The following is a 20,770-nucleotide window of genomic DNA, read 5'->3' as shown; positions in this document are numbered from 1 at the left end:
TCTGACATGTCGTTCACATATATGTACAGTCTCAACATCGCTACGACACCTCAGTTGATTGTCTCCGTGGATTTCACAGTGCACACGACCGCTTCATTTTCACAGCCCCGAGTCCATCAACGTGAAGCCACACAACAGCCGACGTGGAGTGAAAGCTCGTCATGATCACGCACTTAATGGCCCCCATCTCCAACCTCCGTTTTTGTACATTAAATAGAATAGAGCAAGGCACTCTGGGTAAAATAAGGCGGGCGCCTGGAAAATTACCTGCCATTAATCTGTGCAAACAATTGACTTTTTAGCCCTGGTGATTGGGAACACAGCAAAATTAAGTCGTATTTCAGCTGACCTGACAGCAGTTGCAGAGGTTAAGAAATGGTTGTATTTAGTCTCGGTGTACCTTTTCCTTCATAGTGTAGTGGTTTTTTTACAACGACCTCTCCCTCCTCCTCCTTATTCCCTTTCTTTCTTTCTTCACTGCTTGGCTCCCTGACCGAGCTGAAATTACCTTAAATTGGTCTGAACTGGGTGGAAACACTCTAAAGTGCTGCTCAGCCAGTCTACTTCCTGGCCAAAGAAAGCCAAGAAACAATAAAAATGGGTACAAAAAAGAAAAAGGAATTCACAGTCACTCTTTGTCACACTTCAACAAGCTGATCGGGCTATAAAGAGCAGCTTTAAACCTCGAGTCAGCTCTCCAGGAAAAAAAAAAGTAAAGAAAGAAAAGAAAAACACATTCAGACTTAATGAGGATATCAATGTGAACCTTTCAATGGCTGCACAAAGAACTCCAGATTCAAAACATTTGTGAATAATCAAAAAGGAAAAACACATAAACTCCTTCATTTAACTCCCTGTGAAAAGGTGAACACAAATAAAACATGAAAAGGTGAAAGCAAAGACAAATAAAACAGAGGGAAAACACACAGAAGCTAAGGATAGACCCATATGGGATTTCCGATATCAGTAGTGAACCCATTATTCAGGACTTACATCTTCATATATCCAAAATCTTGAAAACCAAACTTTGCTTTGTACGACTTGTAATTATTCAAAATATGACATCAGGTGCTTTAATATAACAGGAACTATTCAGAAAATACTGAAAGAATCGAACATGTTGATGTATGATTGGACATGAACAGCAAAAACACAACTCGATCATTAGAAACCACCCTCAACCATGTTCTGGATCAGCAAAGTTCACTGTGGGGGTCACGGTCACCAAACATCATCAAATATCACTTCATAAATATTGGTAAACCCATATTTGGTCTATCCTTTATGTAATCCATCATGGTGTGAATATTGTGGCATCCACGTTGAGGTGAAAACCAAAAACTGAACTGAACAGAAAGGGTGAACAAAACCAAACCAAACCAAGGATCAAAGGGAAAATGGCAGTTTGGAAGTGGGTGCTGTGAAGGGGAATCAGTGCAACTTTGGTGGAAGAACATCGGCTGTGCCAAATAAGTCCCAGCATGACTACCACACCCCGTTGGTCCAATAGATGTTCCTGTTGTACATTGCCGTGTTTGCGTAGTCTCCTACCTGTTTGCTGCTGTATTTGGGGGGGTTGGCCTTGTAGCTGTAATCCGAATATTGGTCGGAGCCCGTGGAGTTGTTGTCGCCCGTTCCCACAAAAGTGTTGGTGGCAGGGAGGTCCTGAACAGCCTGATGCTTCTTGGAGGCGGAGGGCGACTGCGGCTGCAGCTGGATGGAGGGTAGGGGGGAGTTGGAGCGGTAGTGGCGGCCCAGATCGGGGCTTCCTGGTGGGTAGTTAAGGGGCAGGTGGATTCTGGGACTGTCGTTGACGCTGTCGTTGATGAGGTTGAACTTGAGGCCCTTCTGTAAGCTGGCCTCCTCATCCTCCTCCAGTGGCTTAGCAGGTTTTGGAGCTTTACCCTTTTTGCTCTTTTTCCCTTTGCCATTTTTGGGGCCCTGCTTTGGAGCGTACAGGTCCTTACTCTCCTTCTTGCCAGCCTGGTAGCCGCTCTTGGTGTCCTTCTGCAGCCGATGTCTGATGACCACCACAGCTACAATGACCAGAATCACGCCGGCAATACCTGCCAGGCTGCCGTACAAGATGTTGCTGCGCTGAGCAAGGGCATAGTTGGGATCTCCAGCAATGTCCCTGTCCAGAGGGGTATAGAGGCTGTGTCCGACCAGCGCCTCAATGAGGGAGACATTGGACTTGGTGTCGTTGACGAAAACGTGCACCAGGGCGGTGGTGTGGCGGGGAGGTTTGCCTTTGTCACTGACCCTCACCACCAGGCGGTGCAGTCCATTGTGTTTGCCCGTGAATTCCTGTGCCAGTGTGATCTCCCCACTGCTGGGCGAGATGTGGAACAGGCCATACGGGTTACCGCCTGTGATGGTGTAGACCAACTCAGCATTGGGCCCAGAGTCAATGTCCTCAGCCTCTACAACCTCCACACGGGTGTCTGGTGGGGTGACAGGTGTCAAGTATGTGTAGGAGGAGTTCGCTGGTTTAGTGACATAGGGGGCATTATCATTCTCATCCAGGACATTGATGGTCACACCTACATAAGAGGATCGGGGAGGGTCACCAGCATCCACGGCCTTCAAACGGAATGTGTAGGTGCTCTCCTTCTCACGGTCGAAGGAGATGCTGGACAGGATGGTTCCTGTGCCATTCTGGATGACAAACTTGCCATTGTCCGGTTCCACAAACAGCTTCACTCGAGCGTTTTCACCTTTATCTGCATCAGTGACGGTTACCACACCAACAGGATTGAGTGGAGGCATGTTTTCAATGACAGAGAAGCTGTAGCCACTCAGCATAAACTTGGGGTCATTGTCATTGCGGTCCAGAACATTAATCACCACTGTAGTAGTGCCAGTTTTGCTGGGAACACCCTTGTCTGCTGCTGCCACACGGAACTCATAACGTTCCGTCTCCTCCCGATCCAGCAGGTTCTTCACACGGATCTCCCCAGTGTTGGCATCAATATCAAACAGCCTGGTTGCTGAGCGCTCGATGATGCTGTAGGCCAGCTCTGCATTGGTGCCACTGTCTGCATCTGTTGCCACGACATCCAGCACCTTGTCACCTGGCTGGTTGCCCTCTGCAAAGTCCACCTCGAGCATCGCAGGGGAAAAGTTTGGAGTGTTGTCATTCATGTCTGTGACCTGGACTTTGAGGGAGTTCGTGCTGGACAGGGCTGGGTTCCCAGAATCCACAGCAACAATTTCAATCCTGTAATCCTTAACGCGCTCGTAATCCAGCAGGGTAGTTGTCTGCAGGAAGTACTTCCTCTTCCGATCATTGGCTGACTCACTTGCAGGTCGGAGCTGAAACGGGACATCACCGGCAACTACGCACGTAACCACCGCGTTTTCACCCTCATCACGGTCCGACACCTGGACCAATGCCACGGGGGTGCCTATGGGCATGTCCTCAGAGATGTTGGCCACGCCATCCTGGTGTGTCACCAAGCCAATACCACGGATCTCGATGGCTGGTGCGTTGTCATTCTGGTCCTTGACGTTGATGGTCACCAGGGCCTTGGAGCTCTTGGAGCTGGGCCCGCGATCTTTGGCAACCACAAAGAACTTGAGGAAGTTCTCCTCCTCGCGGTCCACCAGGCCTTTGACGTATATGATGCCTGTGGAGCGGTCAATGCGCAGAAGCCTCTGGACGGTCTCCGACGCCTGATGGAGGCTGTAGTCAATCTCTCCGTTGATGCCAGTGTCTGCGTCGTTGGCTCTGACCTGCAGGGGCAATAAAAAAGAAGGTTAGATTTTCACATCTTAACATTTTCCTGCTGGAATCATGAAAAAGGCTGTGTAATAACCCAGATATACATTTTAATGATTTGGCTCTATACATCCTAAACTCACCATAAATATTCAAATTTGAGTTGTATTTGACTAATTTCTGTCAAATCATAGTCAGAATACTCACAGCCTGAAAACCCAACGTTCCCATTATAACCGCAGTTAAATTTATTCACTGATGCTGTGACTTACAAAGAGTCACGACCATCAGTAATGCAACACTACAAAGCCCTTTATATTTTCCTGAGAGAGGGGGGGGGGGTCTGTGTGTGAAACATAACAGTCGATCAAAGCTGAGTGCACACATAAACACAACAACATCTAACAGCCATGCAGCGGGTCACTGGCAACTGATGGGCAGATGAGTGAATGTTAATGTTCCTCTCATTATCAGAAAAGCCTCGGCTCCTCGGGGCCCATTAGGAGACCAGAAAGGGCCGACCGGCATCGGCCACGATCCGGCTCCATACGACCAAACCCAAAGTAAATGGAGGTAATTAGTCAATTAGGGCGTAGGAGCAGTCAGCAGAATGTCACGTAGGATGAACTCATTAAGACACTTTTCTGTCCACACATCTAATGTTTTCCATTTGTGTTCATTCAGTGCCTTGGCTGTTGTGAAGAAATGTAGGTCATGTGTAGTTCCAAACGAACTAGCTGTTGAACAGCTGATAAGTGTCCCAGGTGCTGCTGGTTCAGCATTTTCCTCAGCCCTCACCTGGGACCTATAGTAATGTAATTAGGGTTTTTAAATTTTAAGGCCCTTTATGACTTTAAAGCTAAGCAGCAGCTGGCAGTAGATTCATATTTACCACACAGACATGAAAGTGGTACCAGTCTCCTCATCTGACTCTCATCAAGAAAGACATATGTGAATTTGTCAAAATGTCAGCCTGTTCCTTCAAGACGCAAAATATGTCAGGCTGACAGAGAAGTGATTTTCTGGAATGGAGCATCCATAAAAACATGAGGTCTTGCATTTTGATACTTAGCTTGTGTAAACATCATATAGCTTCAATGCAGAGCTGGAACAAGATGATACAGAATATGTGATATTGTCAGTGTGAGAAAATATCTCACACAAGCATCTAAATGAAGACTTGAGGAGGAAATCTGGGTTTAAAGAGTTAATGCAGCCAAAGGATTTTGCTCTTACACTGACTCCACTTCACACTGTCACATAATAAATATCTGGTTTCCTGCCTGCTCAGGATCACTGAGTGTGACAGACCGTCACCGGCACCCGGGGGTGACCGTGGAAGTCACTGATCCGAGTCGCAGAGGTTAAGGTTAAAGAAAGCATTAAAGTAAAATATAATTTCTCCTGCCCATTGATTTCCTTTCCTCTGGTGTGGCTTTAAGCGGCAGACATCACCAAACAGTAGTGAATTATTGACAGCTTCTGAGAATTGTGTATTGAACAGTTGAGCTGCTGGAGCACAGTGCTGCTCTGATGAAGCCAGAGCTGTGCTGGCTGCTCTCCAAGGCCGCTCTGTCCAGGCGTATAGCAAATATAAACACTGTTAACAGTTAACCAGCGAGGCCAACTGGTTTCTTAAATGATCAGACCAGATCCTCTGCATGTTTCAGCCCATTTACCACAGTAAACCTGTAATTTCTCTTCTCCTCTGACCATTCTTCAAATCAAACCACTGGCTGGGTTTTAGGCCCTTTTTCTTTCCTGCTGGGAGGCTGTTGGTTTCTGTTTATTCAGAATAAAAACCAGCTTTACTGCAGAATCCATCACAGTTAACATCCAATCTTCGGAGTGTGGACTCTTCAAATCTTTTTGGGCTGCGTCTTTTTAGCTGATTAATCATCAGGTTGTCAAAGAAATATTTCATGTTTTTATCATGTCTTTTGGAAATCTGTCATTAGAGATAGCGACAGTCAGATATCTGTCAATTTTATCAAATACTCTTTGGGTTTTAATGAGCTCTAGATCTGAGGAGATCCTTAATCTGAAAAGAGTCAATAATACTGAAAGAATGAAAGATTTTTACAATCATCTAAATCATCATTCAGTGAAATGTTATGATTATTAGTTAATTAAAGAGCATGAAAACCTTATTTCTCTCAGTCAGTTAGTACGAGTGACAGGAGCACACCACTGCTCTCCTGCTGGTTTGAAGTGGCTCAGTTAAAAAGAGGTGATACTTCAGAGCATCGATCAGATGCCAGAGCAATATTTGAATTAAAATCTGTTTCTGTGGGATTGTTTGTCAGTCAAATCTGATCTATGCACACCCAAACAGCCCTGAAAAAAAAACTTAACTCAAGGTCCACCAGCAAACTTTTTCCAGTTTTTTTTAACCTCACTCTCACAGTCGTTCTCAGCAAATACATCAACATCGACTCTAGCCGCTGACGAATGCTGGATGAAAGACACGTCAAAAGTCAGGGATATACATGTCTGCGCCGCCATGGGACGATTTAAGCAGGTCAGGGTCATCAGTCGCCAGTGTCCTGCTGCCTCTAAAGCATCACTTCTCAAACGCACATTAAGTGAAATGAATTCTGCAGCTCTCTGAAATGCAATGAGCCACATCCAGAGCAATAATACCAACAAGCCCCGTGGATAATCTCATGACTGACTCAGATTAAGTCATGCACGGCTCACTGGAAGGCTGGCTGGTCGCACCGCAGCCAGGCAGGAGGAGCAGGAGCGGGAGGAAGCGGAGGATGACACAGCGAGGCGGGTTTGTTCTGATGCTGCTGAACGAAACCGAGCCTTCCCGCTCCGCCTGCTGACGGAGACGTCACGTACCGCCGCCCCGGCCGAGAGCTCAAAGGTGAAGTTGAATCAGTGGTTAATATGTGACTACACGACGCGATCCCACGCCCTGCTTCACCTCTGCTGCACCATCTGTCCATACGGATAATTGAGCAGCATATTATGTGCAGTCACTGCGCCGTGTTGTCCAGCAGCTTTCGGCGTTATCACCAACAGAGCCAGAGATTCCACTACAACGTTTGGTGGATAGAAAGAGTCTGAATTCACTGCAGTAACACACTGACATGAGGAGGGACAGATTTATGTAAGAAGAGACGCAAATTCATGTGAAACACTTGCTCAGGTGTGATGATCAGATTTGTCAGTGACTGAATCCTGATGTGAACTTTATACTCTGTCCCTTAAAGAATTCTTTTTTCTGTCCATCTTCCATCAGTTATTGATTGGCTTCCAGTCACTCACTTCATCAAGAAATAAAGTAACTGTAATAGAAATGGTTCAGAAAAAATCATTTATATGTTTAAACTAATGAAAAACTGTCAGTAATGATGGAAAACTTCCTGTTTTAAAGTTTCTGTGTATATGTGTGTGTGTGTGTGTCTGTGTGTGTGCGTTCTCCGTGTACTGACCTGCAGCACCGAGTGTCCCAGCGGGCTGTTCTCCGGTAGTTCAGCCTCATAGTGACTCCTCTCAAATTTGGGGGCGTTGTCGTTCTGGTCGGTGACGGTGACCCGCAGCAGAGCGCTGCTCGCCCTCGCCGGCTTCCCGCCGTCCACCACCCGGATGTTCAGGTCGTACGAGTCCTTCTTCTCGCGGTCCAGGTTGCCCATGACGACCAACTGCGGCAACTTCTCGTCTGTGTCCACGGCGACCTGCAAGCTGAAGAGCTGGTCGGCATCGGGCCCGGTGTTCAGCGAGTACTCGGCCACGCCATTGGTGCCAGAGTCCCGGTCGGCAGCCATGGGGATGGAGAAGAGGGCACCGATGTGCGTGTTCTCGGGGATGGAAAGGGTGAGGATGGGTGAGGAGAACTGCGGCGTGTTGTCGTTGATGTCTAGCACCTCAATGCGGCCTTCGATCAGCCGCGGCCCTGAGCCGATGCCCTTCACCATGTCGGTGATCGACACCTCGAACTCCAGGAAACATTTGTCGCCATCAAACAGGTTGCGGCAGTCTCTCAGTGTCTCGCGGTCAATGGGGATCTCAGTGGTGTAGATGTCACCAGTCTTGCCGTCCACGCGCAGGTATGGTGCGCCCACCTCCAGCTTGTAGAGGTGACCGGTGTCAGGTAGGCCCTGGTCGGCCGCCAGACTACCGATCAGCGTGTTGGGCGGCTGTTCCTCAGGAACCCGATACAGGATGTCGGTGGGTGCGGCATTACAGGAGACCAGTAGGAAAACCACCAGGAACAACAGAACCTCCCACCTCAGCACCGCCATGTCTCCACCCGAGAGCACCGCTCTGAAAGAGACAGAGAAAACAGGTTAGTGAGGCGGCTCGTCGCTCATCCTCTGTACGCCGTCTAGACGACACAAAAACACGGAAGATTGACCTAAGATCTACAGAGCCGCTGCTCCTCCAGATTTATGTCAGAGCCGTTCAGGGACAGACTGTCGAATTTGTCTCCTTGGACCGGTAAATGTGTCCCAAACAGATTTGGGGGACCTGAAGATGACCAGGGTTTTGTCCGGCTGTAGTGAGCCGAGAGCAGCCGAGCTGCCAGTCGGCCGCTCTGACAGGAAGACAAACCGTGTGCCGCTGCAGGCAGATATTATTTTAGTTAATATCTAGTTTTAAGAACTAAGATCGTGTTTACATAGGTAAACAAAATATTGTGTGTTGCCCAGTTTAGTTTACACATTACATTTAGGTGCCAGTTATATTTCCATGTCCATGTAGTCATTTTATTGTCAGCCCAGAGTCCAGAAGGGTCAAAAGCCCCATATTTATCACAGCGTGTGAAAGCCCATGTCTGCAGACACACAACATAGTAAAAACCAAATCCACACTGGAGTTTTCAGCCCTTCAGTGTGTTTCCAGGGGTGATGTGATACATAAACAGCGCACAGAGAGCACAGGGCGTGTGGAGTCAGTAGGTGCCCGACAGCTTATTTCTGAGTAAATCAGGTCATGACTGACTCATCAGACCGACGTCTGAGTGGCTGCTTCAGTTTCCCTCCACACGAATGGCTCTAAGAAAGTCTAATATTTCCAAGGTTATTTCAGAAACTAAATATCTGACAACATTTATGGTCCTGAATGTGTAACAGTGAACATCTGTACAGACGTTCGAAGGCTTGCAGACATCCTTATTATCCTATAGCATATGAGGCTGTTTACAAGGATCAGCAACTGAGATCTAAGACTTTCTAAAGAATGGAAAATGAGAACACGTTATCCATCTGCGTAAACATCATTTAAGACATAAAACACAATATTTAACCAAATTTAAGACAATAAAAAACCACGACTTCAGACTGTGAACATTTCTGATGAAGACAACCTAAGAATTCTTAATGTTTCCACATGCTCTTTTGCTTCATGGACACCAGATAAGACCTTGGAGTAAGAATTTATTTTTGGCGTTGTGTGCTACAGTAAATTTCAGACTTTTCCAGGCTCACTGAAGAGAACCACTCTTCCCATCGAGCTGATAAGACCCGACTCTGGGATCAATGCCGAATGTTTTCACCAACTTTTCACCTGACGTCTGGTGTTCATGACGCTGCGTCTGAGCCTGACTCCTCTAAAGATAAACCCTTTCTTCCTCTCCACCTCTGCTTCACTTTCTTCTCGCTGCCGAGTTTCTAGGCTGTGGGTCACTGAGGTTAATCTGAAGAGCGTTTTTTTTTTTCTCCTCACGTCCTTGATTTGGAGAGGAACACACACACACACACACACACACACACACACACACACACACACACACACACACACACACACACACAACATGGACCAGCATGTTGAGCAGGAAGCAAGAAGTCTTGATGCTCTCCTCCTCATCCTCACCCTCCAGCTACTGCAACACTGAGTTAACTGTGAACTGAACATTGTGTGTGTGTGTGTGTGTGTGTGTGTGTGTGTGTGTGTGTGGGAGTAAAGGCTTGTATTTTCTGAGCCTGTTAATTCTCCTACACAGTGAGAAGGAGAAGCTGAGCCTTGTGCGCATTCATTCAGTGACATGAAATGAATCAACAATCCGAACTCTCCCCGCAGCTTCTGTCTTTCACAAAGCCAAAATAAAGTGGTGTTAATAAAGTTATTTTAATGCCAAGTTACCCTTCACACAACACAACACCTCCTCTGTTCATCTGCTCACAGAAGAAAACGTGTTACACATCGGAGCATCGTGGTGATATCGGGCTACGCCGTCACGAGACATCTCCCCGCTCAGGGAGAACTCGCCGTATCTGCTGTTCTTTCTCTCATTTAACATTAAATGTTAAATGTGTACAAACAGGCGGCTGTACAGTCTGGTCAAAGCAAAAATTAAAAAGATTATAAATCTGATTTGTTGCTTTTTTTTCTGATATTTTACAAACAAAAGATTTAAGAAATCAAAAAAAAAACCGATTAATCAGCAGTAAAAATGATCATTAGCTGCAGCCCTACTGTCTGAATACTTCTGGAAACTGGGCTTTATAAACTCTGAACTGGAACAGTAAAACATCTGTCACACAGAGAAAGAGATAACAGAGACACAAAGTTCAAAGTGAAGTCTTCAAATGTCTTGTTCGCTCCGAAACCGAAACATAGAAGAAAAACGTCAAATCCCAAATCCTCACTTGAAAAAGATTTTTTTTTTTTAATTTAAAAACGTGACTAAGGCTAATTTGATTATCGAAATAGTTGCAGATTCATTCTTTGTCATCAGATTAATCAAATAATCAACTGTAAAAGTGACAAACGTTTTCGAGTGCAGGCAGCGGCAGATGGACTGAGGCTCAGAGAGGTTCAGCTCACAATGATGGGAAACAGAGACCAACAACTGAGAGGCTGAAAGCAGCAAATGTTTGACATTGCTGCTGCTGTTGTGCAGTTGTTCATCTGAAGTGTCGGCTGCTCTGCTCCCTGCTGTGACACACACACACACACACACCTAATTACCCCTGTACGATTGTGAATAAGTGTGTGTGTGTGCATGCGGGGGTTTAACTGTGTTTGCAAGTGTGAATGTGCATGTGAATACCTCTGTGTGTGTGTGTCTGTGTGTTACAGTGTGAAGTATTTGTGTGTTTCTTTTCTCACATTTTTCTCCAACGCTGCCAAATACCCCAAACCACCGACCTCTGACCTCTGACCCGGCGGCATTTCACACGTCACCTTGGAAACGGAGCCGAAACAACACCGCGCACTGGCTGACGTCCAGTCTGCTAACGCAACAGCAACACAACTGTCTGTGCGCACAAAGCGACACCAACCACACTCAGACATGTTTTAGATAGAACTGTGTGAGGATGTGATTAATGTACACAAACGTATAATGTTGATATTTTTATTTTTTTAATATTTTTTAAATTTTCAAATACTGAATATTAATTTAATTTAAGTACTTAAAATATACGTACATCTGCTAACAGTGGCATTAAGTTGTTACAGATCATTTTTTAAATGTTTATATACTGATTACAGAAGCTAAGTAGAGGGAGTTTTGGTAAAGAGTCACCGTGGTGTCTAACCTGCCCTGTGAAGCCTGTAAATTCAAAGTGAGTGTTATCTGACTGGTCACAGTTCAGCTTCATTCGAGATAAAGGCCCAGATACACAACACTTTCCTTCTCTTGTGTATTTACATGATAGCTTCTCTCCTGAAAGCAGTTTGTTTGACAGTGACCTCATGTTTTGCCAGCAGGTAAATATAAATCAGGAAATAAAATCACATGAGGGAGAATGAGGCTTTCAGGATGGTGCTGCCTTACAGACTGAAGCGACGCGACATCAAACTCTATGAGGCAAAAAAAAAAAAGGATCCGATAAGATCAACGAACTGTTCTGGATTCAAGATATTTTAATCCCGGAGAAGTTGTTCTTTGCCTTAAGTAGCTTTAAAGTTGATAAAATCACCTTATTTCTCCCCGTCTGACAGTCAGACTGTCTTCCTGCGTCTGCTTTATGATGTTTGCCCTGAGTGAAATATTCAGACTTTAGGCTCCGTGGTTTTTATGGCTGTTTCATCAGACGGAAACATTTAACGTGTCCTGTGCATCAAAGGATTTCATCATGAACCAGAGTTTTTTTTCTAAAACAAACGTTTGTTGGTTTGAGAAAGTCACCGGCGTCTTTAAACAGTGGTGCACCGGTAGTTCTCTGATACACCTGGAATAAAACTAGGTTATAAATAAAGCTGGTTATCATTTGAATAATGCGCTGCTGAAACCCAAATGCAACCTGACACCAACCCTCCTCCTTCACTGCTGTAAGCTCAGAGTGGAAACGGGAATTAATGTGTCCTCTAATGAAAACTGCCACATCTGAAAAAAAAAAAAAAATCTTCAGCCGTTTTGGGATCTAAATAAAGCTCAGGGTCAAGTGCAGTGACTTCCTGTTTGTTGATGTACATGAACACATGTTCGTGTTTGTTCACATGCAGTGGAAGTTGTGTGTCTTCGTGTGACTGTTTCTGTCCTGTGTGTATGTGTGTGTCGTCTCCTCTGGGACGGGCCCGGGTGAGGCAGAGATCGTCCCGCTCGTCCTTTTTCCCACAGTCTGAAACTTTCTCACCAAACGGCCTGTGGGTGTGTGAGTGTGTGAGTCCATGCATAAGTTGGAGTGTGTATGTTTGTGCGTGCTACATCACAAAGACACTGGCTGGATGGGGGGCTGGGTTGGGGGATGGTGGGGGGGGTTGGGTTAAGGACAGTAACATTTCCATGTGTGATGAGCCAGGCAGCGACTGCTGGACAGTTTGACTCCCACTCAGAGTCGTTGTGTCTGCAGCTGCAGCGGGCGAGAGACACAGACTCACAATAGAGGACATAAAGGGAGAGAGAGAGTGAGGGCGTGTCCAGACAAAGGTACTCACTGGTACAATACAAAGCAGCTGAATGGATCTGTTACCACCCACTGTGTGTGTGTGTGTGTGTGTGTGTGTGTTCAGTATTGACATTCAGAGTGTGTCTCCATGCTAATGTCCCTCCTGTATCACATAACTACTGTACATTACATTACATTACATTCATTTACATTACACTGCACCAGGCAGAGCAGCTACAGTTACAGTTTGTCATTAAACTACACGCGTCTGTAAACACTTCATCAAGGTTTGTGTCGCACTAGGTCTCCACATGATTTCTGTAACTAGCACTTTTCATAACGGATTAATCTGCCAATCACATTCTGTTAAATGTCACAAAATAGTAAAATGTCCATCAGCGTTTCACTGGAGCCCAGAGCGAGCTGCTCAAACGTCTGGTTTTGTTTGGCAAACAGCACAAAACTCAAAGATGTTTGATTTCCTGTCACATACAACTTTGGACACCTGTAAGTTTTCCCAACTGGAGCCAGAACAGAAGATGGAACCTGCTAATTTTAGGCATTTTTACTTAAAAATTACTTTAAAGATCAATTAATTATTAAAATTCCTGTCAGTTCCTATCAATCAATTAAATGCCTTGTCGTCTGAGCTCTGAAACACGGGCAGCTCTTATAAACGCAAGGAAAAAGGTGGAGATGGACAAGCTGAGCATGAAATCGAATTCAGACTCACAATCCTGATCCTCGTGGTTTAACAACATAGTTCCAGATTTCAATCAGAATTTTGCCAATTTTAGTTTTTGCCTGGAAACACTTCAGTTTACAGCAGCTCTCTTCTAATTCCAACACTTGTTGTAGTTGCTGGAAATTATTTAAGTTTTGCTGCCCGGGAAACGTCAGTTTCAAAGTTTAGACCGAGCAACAGGAGCTTCGATCTCTGGACCTGACACCACAATCTATACATCCGTACTCTGAGGAGAGGCGTCGGATTCCCTGAGAGATTCCAACTGAAACAGGGAAATGTACTTCAGCAGATTATGTAGTTTATTTACTAAATGGAGAAGCCAAAGGGAATAAACAGCAACAGCTGATTAAATGTTATTGATGCTGCACGGCGGAGATGTTCTACACTTTGCTGTCTGTCCTGAAGCTGCTCCGCTCGCAGCCTGATTCTGAAGATTAAGGCTGGAAACAGAAACGTTAAACCTTAAAAGCGTAACAGAGGTAGTGTCTGAAAAAAGTTCGGCAAAATCTACGTTAGTGTTGAAAATTCCCAGCCGTGCTCTGTGTTCTGATGTCAGTCTGCTGCTGTTTAGTTTGTCTAATTAGTGAAACACATTTTCTCAACAAAATCCATTTAAGGTGAATCTGTGTGTGTGTGTGAGTGTGTGTGTGTGTGTGAGTGTGTGTGTGTGTGTGTGTGTGACACAAACCAAACAAAGCCGCCTGTGTTACACAAGAGGCTGAACAATCCCTGGTATCATTTTTAATTCCAGTGATGTGCTCTGCAATTACACAGGAACATTACCAGACCAATTACTAACCATTAAAATACGACAACTATTCGGCACAATCTGGCAACACAAAGCTGATGGCCAGTTTCCAGACTGGAAACCAGTTCTGAAAGTTGCTGTCTAACCCCACAGGTGTGTGTTTTATACCTGTGTGTGTGTGTGTGTGTTTTCTTTCTATAAACTACAATAACCTGAATGTCCGGAGCTCCGTGTTCACACATACCAGACTTGGCCTGAATTAAATATCACACACACACACACACACACACACACACACACGCTCTCTCAGAAAATCAAAAGACGCTTTGATGTTTTCAGATCTCAGGACGTTCATGGTTGAGGTGAGCTCTCTGGACAGTCCAGTGTGTGTGTGTGTGTGTTTGTGTGTGTAGGTGTGTGTGTGTGTGTGTGTGGTCCCCTCGCCCTGCAACACAAAGGAGATTACTCTATTCACTACCATTGTTTGATGCAGATTAGCACACACACACACAAACACACACACACCCACAACATTGGCCCTATTCAGATGCAGCAGCCAACTGTTGCCAGAGTCTTTCTGCCTCCTGACACCACCTGTGTGTGATCTGTGTGAATTTCAGGCCAGGTTGTGTAGATGTGTTGTCCGTGCAAACCACCGAGACACGACCGCCGTACGAACGGGAGGGTAATGGCGCACAGATCGGCTCTGCTCAGGCGTTCATGGGGCTGAACTCGGATCCTTGTGAAAAACAACAGAGGAAGTTAAAACTCAGCTGCAGCGATGAATCAATTAATTGATAAGTCGACTGACAGAAAATTATTCGGCAACTATTTTTAAAATCAAGTACAACTTAAAGTAAGAAATGCTTGTTTTGATATTGATCAAATAAAAAAGGCGAATAAACTGAACCACAGCCACAAGTCCCGTCAACATGAGAGGTATTAAACCACTGAGCACCGAACGTGTCAAAGCTACTGACACACCTGTACCTCTCCACACAGGTGGCAGGTGTGGAGTCATGTGTCCACACCTTGTGCAAATAGTCTGCATGCAGCAGAGAAAGTTAACAGGTGTTAAAAACGTGACTCTGCTGCGAGCCACAAACACTGCGGCTGACCGAGGCTGCTTCACCCGACGGCCATGTTACTGTCAGACAGGAAACTCTGGATTAACACGCAGTGATTGACACACACTGACTCACTGGATTTTATTGTTTCATGACTGGTTTCGATGTATTATTGTCTGCTTCCTGTTGTTCTGCCAGAAAGTCTTGCTCAGAGACACTGTGGCAGGAAATACAACTGGTTCAGGGATCAAACGTGTGACCTTCTACTGACAGGATGTGATGTCTAACCTCTGATCCACACACACACACACACACACACACAGATCCTCTGGCAGCAGCAGCAAAAGGGGATTATGGGAGTGGATAGCAGATGAGCAGCAGGCTGGTACGAAGTAAAGATCATCATCAGAACGCTGTTTTAAATCCACAGCAACATATTTATTCCACATATCAGACTACGGCAAGAGCACGAGGACAAAATGAAAACAGAACCGCTCCTGGATTAACCACTCATCATCCTGGGATCTGTTCTGTCGGTGACGTGACTTCAACAACACAATCTGACTAAAAACCGAAGAGAAAAAAAAAACTGAAGAGAAAGTTCCCTGTTCGTACGGAGCAGCTTCGGCCTTTTCATTGGTCGTTCGCTGGTGGAGCCCAAACATCTGGACGATTCAACAGATTAGTGCTGAAACTGCGAAAAACACTACGCCACAACAAACCGGATCATTTTCCACTGCGTCTCTGTTCTTCGTCCTACAGCTGTTCACGCATCATCTACTGTCCTGATGCAGAGACGTGTGTGTGCGTCTGCGTGACGGTGTGAAATGACACCTGAGAGTGTGAGCAGGCAGCGAGTTTCAAACCACTGCACTGATTTTAACCCCAGTTTCTACTGACACACACACACACACACACAAAATCAATAGAGCAACATAACATCGGCTCAATAAAAGTGCTTTTAGTTCCATTTACAGCAGGAAACGACGACATCTGTCCATCTGTCCCACGGCAAAGTGTCCCCACCACCAGCAGACACACGACATGGAACTGGCTGCGGATGTTGTTCAAATCAATCAGTAATCAAAGCTACCAAAAGGATGAGAGCTGCCTCAGGTGAACGGTACCAGATACAACACAAGCTGATTGGTGGGTGCTTCACTTCCACACCTCGACCACGGACAATTGGTGAAAAAAACTCGATTTAGTGCAGGATAAAACCGTTATTCTAACGTCACCATCGGGTGAAAATTTCCACTTGTACACAACAACGTAGGCGATGCCCTGCGTTCCCCTGTGACGCCCTGCCTTATTATAGGAGTACCAGTGTAGCATGTTTCCAGGCTGATAGGAACCTCTGCGACATGAGTCCTCAGTGTTTTCCACAGTCAGTACAACTACACCGATATTCTACACAATTAGTCCTACAGCTCGGTTCTGTAGCAGTGGTTCCTAACCCGAATTTGAAGGGTGACCAGATACTTATGTAACACCGAAATAACGTATGTTTACTCAGATTTTTATTTGCTTTTTCTCTTGTAAAAGTCCTCTAAAAATTATGAAGATGAAATAATAAAAGTCACTGTTTAGTTTTACTGTTTAAAACTGAAGACGTTGAAAGAATCTCTCATCTCAAGCTTTTAAAAAGACCACGGTGCCTGTGAATTATTCTGAGAACAGCTCTTTCCCACAGACACAGTAGAAGAAGAAACAGTGGATTAGAAATTCCTTCGCACAAGATCTTAACAGTTGATTAGTCGACTAATCAGCTATGTGATGTGGGAGAAAGGTGACAAAGCATCGTTTTGTTTCAAACATCATCATAATAATAATTGTTGTTTCTGTGAATTAATGTGAGTTTTTGGCCTCCTCTACTCGCTTGTTGTCACACCTGAACTTAGAGAGAAAAAAGAAAAGAGAAATCTGCCGTGAAAACTCTTAAATCAGAAGCGTGGACATCTTTTTTTCCCCGCAGAGCAGGAATGTGAATGCGTGTGTGTGCTTCCATTTCACACACCAAACCCATTTCCACTCTCCCAGCTCCCATTTTAATGACGGGCATTAACAACACGGCTCGCTCAGATCTTCGATTTTTACGCAGAATGTGCAGAACGGACTCTGATCTACCTCCCTTCTCCTCCTCCTCCTCCTCGTCTTTCTTTCCCCAATTCATCCTCTTCCTCGCCCTGCTGGCTAATCCTCCACCTCCCACCCCCTCACCCTCCTGCAGAGCCGTGGATGGCCGTGACGTTTGTTGTTGTTTTATCTGGTCAGAATTGGATGGATGTTCCTCCAAATTAGAGGAGGCAGAGAGGAATCCCAAAGCTTGGTCTCGAGCCTCAGACCTCGCCCCTCGACACCGCGGCGGCAGCAGCTCGGGTGACAGCAGTGCCCGCCGTCCAAAGCGGCCGCAAACCTCAGTAAGAGTATCTCCACCACAGCCACTTCTGCTGCAGAATAACCCTGAATATATGTTTACAGTGGCAGAAAGAGCAGATCAGATCAGAGGCCTGATATAATGCAAAGAGGGAAACCACAATCTGAACCTCAGAGGCTTTAATGAGCTCTTATATGACTGTAAAACATTTTTCTGACAATAATACGGAGCAAAGATGTTCAACTGCAACTGCAAACCACGAGTAACGAGGTTACATCTATTTTTTTTTTAAAAACCAAAACGCCTGCTTCAGATTTGCATTTTTTACCAAAAACACCAACGACACAGGGGGTGGATACTCCTGTCACTCCAGGAAATACACCGGCCCCCCGGCTCAGCTGAGCTCTGCAATGTCTCTGCTGAGGCTGAATGTGACTGTGACGACGTCTCGCATGAAACATCCGAGTCATCTAAGTGTTTCCTAAGAAATGACAGGAGCACGATGACATGGGAAGTGGGGAATGGGGCCAAAGGTCAAGCGTACGAACGGAAACACCCCCTCGCCACCTGTCTCCCAGTAGCTTAACATCAGCAGAATGTTCACACAACGTTTCTGAAAACGTAGGTTGAAAAATGACCACAGCGACGGCATCTACTACTACAGCCCGCTCTCTGTCAGGGAAAGGCAGATGCAGTTTGCATGTAAATACCCGACTCCCCCACCCTCCCTCTCTCTCTCTCTCTCTCTCTCTCTCCCCTTCTCTATCATGTAGAGCAGGTCGGACGCCCACTGCCTCTCCCTGCCTCCACCACAGCAGAGGGAAGGAGGAGGACTGGAAAGCCGGAGACTGGAGGGACCGGACAGACTGGATTCCCCGGAGGTGACACACGCTTGCTCACTTGGCAGGTATTCATCATCACCTGCTCTCCTTGTACAGCTTCACAGTTTACACTGAAACTCCACCGCCTTTATTTGGATTTAAGCTCATGTTAACAGCACATACAGCAAAATAATGCTCCCACCACAGGGAGGGGTGGTGCGTAAAACACGAAGGGAAAGGGTGTTAAATTTGATGCTACAGGTGCCCAGGAGGCCTCAGGTGCAGTGTGAGGGTTTACAGAGAAACAGATATGGAGAGAGATATATGCTCCCCTGCCTGTGTGACTGGTTTATGAGAAGCCTTGGATGAATGGACTGTTGTATTGTTGCTTTAAGCGGCCCCAGGAGTCCCTGAAGGCAGATTAGCTCTAATATTACAGTGGGAAGACAAACCTCTGATTATAACGACGATCTTTTTTTTTTTACTGCCATTCTATATTCTTCTCTATAGACCGAGAGTCCCTGCAGAACTCTTAAAGCCTCAGATGGAGCCATAATGAAATCCCACTGTGATGATGCTCCTATATGCACTATAGGAAACCGTGCATAGATCCTACTGTACTCTCCACTTGAAATGCATTATGCAGGATTACTGTAGTGATTTTTCAGTTCCAGAAAGGTTAGGAAACCCGGAGTGACCCACAGGAAGCTGTATTTTATTACTGACATACATGGAGCTAATGCTGAGGACGGAGAGGATCGATACGGATCAATACCACTGTAGTGTAATATAGGTAAAATACCCATCAGAGGAGATTAGACGCTGAATATGAACATTCAATCGCTCTAAATTGGTTTATTTTGCCAACAAGTGTCTTAAAAACAGCTGCTCGATCGTTACCAACGCATGGGTGCCTTCGGAGATTTATCCTCCATCGAGTGTGTGCGTTTTTTAATTAAGGCACAAGTGCTCATCTCCAGGCGAGATTGAAAATAAAGTGAATATACTCTTTCTGTTCTCGTGCGTAAAGCGTCCCCACGCTGACAGGAGGATTTAGATGAAAATATCTCGAGCATTTAGCAGGAATGTTCTTACATAAACATCTAGAAATCAGATTCAGACCGGTTCCGTGGAGAGAAGTTCCTACCTGGACCGGGTGACAGCCGCGCGGTTCCCCAGCTCTGAGCGCTCCAGCCCGGCTACAGGCTCCGCTCCTTCTCGGTGCCCAGACGGGGGGGAAAAAAAAGCCCCGAAATTAACAATCCACAACGTCGAAAAAAGACCTTAAAGCAAATCAAGCAATCCAGCCGGACAGGCGGGGGCAATTATTCATCCAATTCCTCTCACAATTTCTGTCCACTTTTACTGTCGTGACCAGCGCTGCGCGTCGACCGGCCGGTCCTTCCTCTCGGTAACGGCTGGAGCTACAGCCCAGCCGGGGGAAGACCCGTCTGGACAGGGGGTCACTCACTCACTGCTACTCCGTGAAGGTGTGAGCGTCAGCACCGGGCAGTTTGTACCGTCAGCAGCAGCAGCATCCTCCGCTGATGGCACGCTTGGGGAGGCAGTGGGGTGGAGGTTGGTTGTGGATGTGGTCGTGGTGTAAGCGGACGGAGAACCGGGGCGGGGGAGGAAAGAAAAAAAAAAGGAAATTAAAAAAAAAAAAAACGGTTAAAAGTCACCCAGGTAAGAAACACTAGGTCCGGTAGGTCCGGGAGTTGCCAGCAGCGGTCGTCCGGTTAGTTTCCAACCCGACGCGCGGTAACCACTGTGCCGCCACAAACTCTGTCCGCCTCCCGGTCCAGCGCGGCTGCACCGTGTGTGCTGAGAAAGTGGAGTGAATCCAAACGACTGCGCTCGCGCTTCCCCCTCTCTCTCTCTCCCTCTCTCTCTCTCTCGGTCTCTACCAAGCTCTCTCCCCCTCCTCCCCCCACCCTCCCTATACACTCTCTATACTCTGTATACCGGGGAGGCGGAGCGGCATCCACCCCAACAGCTAACTCTCAGCGGATTTCCCAACATTTTCTGTCATTTTACTGAGAAGTGACTTCTCCTCTCTGCCGTTTGGAGACAACCGGAGCCGGGTTTTTTTTTCTCTTTAATGCCGGTTAAAGTGTGACTGTATGCGGCAGAGTCAACTCAGAGCCACAGGTCCGAGCCTCCATCACCTAAAATCAATCATGAGAGCAGAGAAAGCGCTCGCAGTCTCCGTGTGAGAGGATGTTTCTGCGCCATACTCTCCGATTCCAACAGCTCTCTCTCTCCACTTCCACCCATGTACAGTAAATAAATGCCCCGATGCTTCTTTCTGTCATCCCTCGCTCTCTGTAATTACATCCCTATGTCTCTCTGCCTCTCTCTCTCTCTCTCTCCCCCCCAGCTCCGTCCTGCCACAGAGCGGCTTGAAGCGGCTCTCCCTCGCGCTCTGAGCGCCACCTACAGGCGACAGTCGGCACGTGAGCGAGGCAGAGCCCCGGTCTCCGTCAGAGCACGGGCTTTTCCCGC

The 20,770-nt window shown here is 46.3% G+C and overlaps 1 protein-coding gene across 1 annotated transcript in view; it reads right to left on the bottom strand.

The window, feature by feature from the left end:
* The window catches only part of LOC121188221 (protocadherin-1-like), a 157,504-nt gene extending 137,418 nt beyond the window's left edge, over positions 1 to 20,086 (bottom strand). Inside the window, exons 1-3 of the mRNA XM_041047855.1 lie at positions 19,413 to 20,086; positions 7,165 to 7,996; positions 1,552 to 3,735 (exon numbers count right to left, since the gene is read on the bottom strand). Of these exons, the coding sequence (XP_040903789.1) occupies positions 1,552 to 3,735; positions 7,165 to 7,974 (2,994 nt within the window). The 5' untranslated portion in view covers positions 7,975 to 7,996; positions 19,413 to 20,086. The remainder of the gene's footprint in view (positions 1 to 1,551; positions 3,736 to 7,164; positions 7,997 to 19,412) is intronic.
* Between the last annotated feature and the right edge of the window lie 684 nt (positions 20,087 to 20,770).

Source organism: Toxotes jaculatrix, chromosome 10 (assembly GCF_017976425.1).
Source record: "Toxotes jaculatrix isolate fToxJac2 chromosome 10, fToxJac2.pri, whole genome shotgun sequence".
Lineage (NCBI taxonomy): Eukaryota > Metazoa > Chordata > Actinopteri > Toxotidae > Toxotes > Toxotes jaculatrix.
The sequence above is the reverse complement of the archived record's forward strand: the minus strand, read 5'-3'. Positions and strand labels throughout refer to the sequence as shown.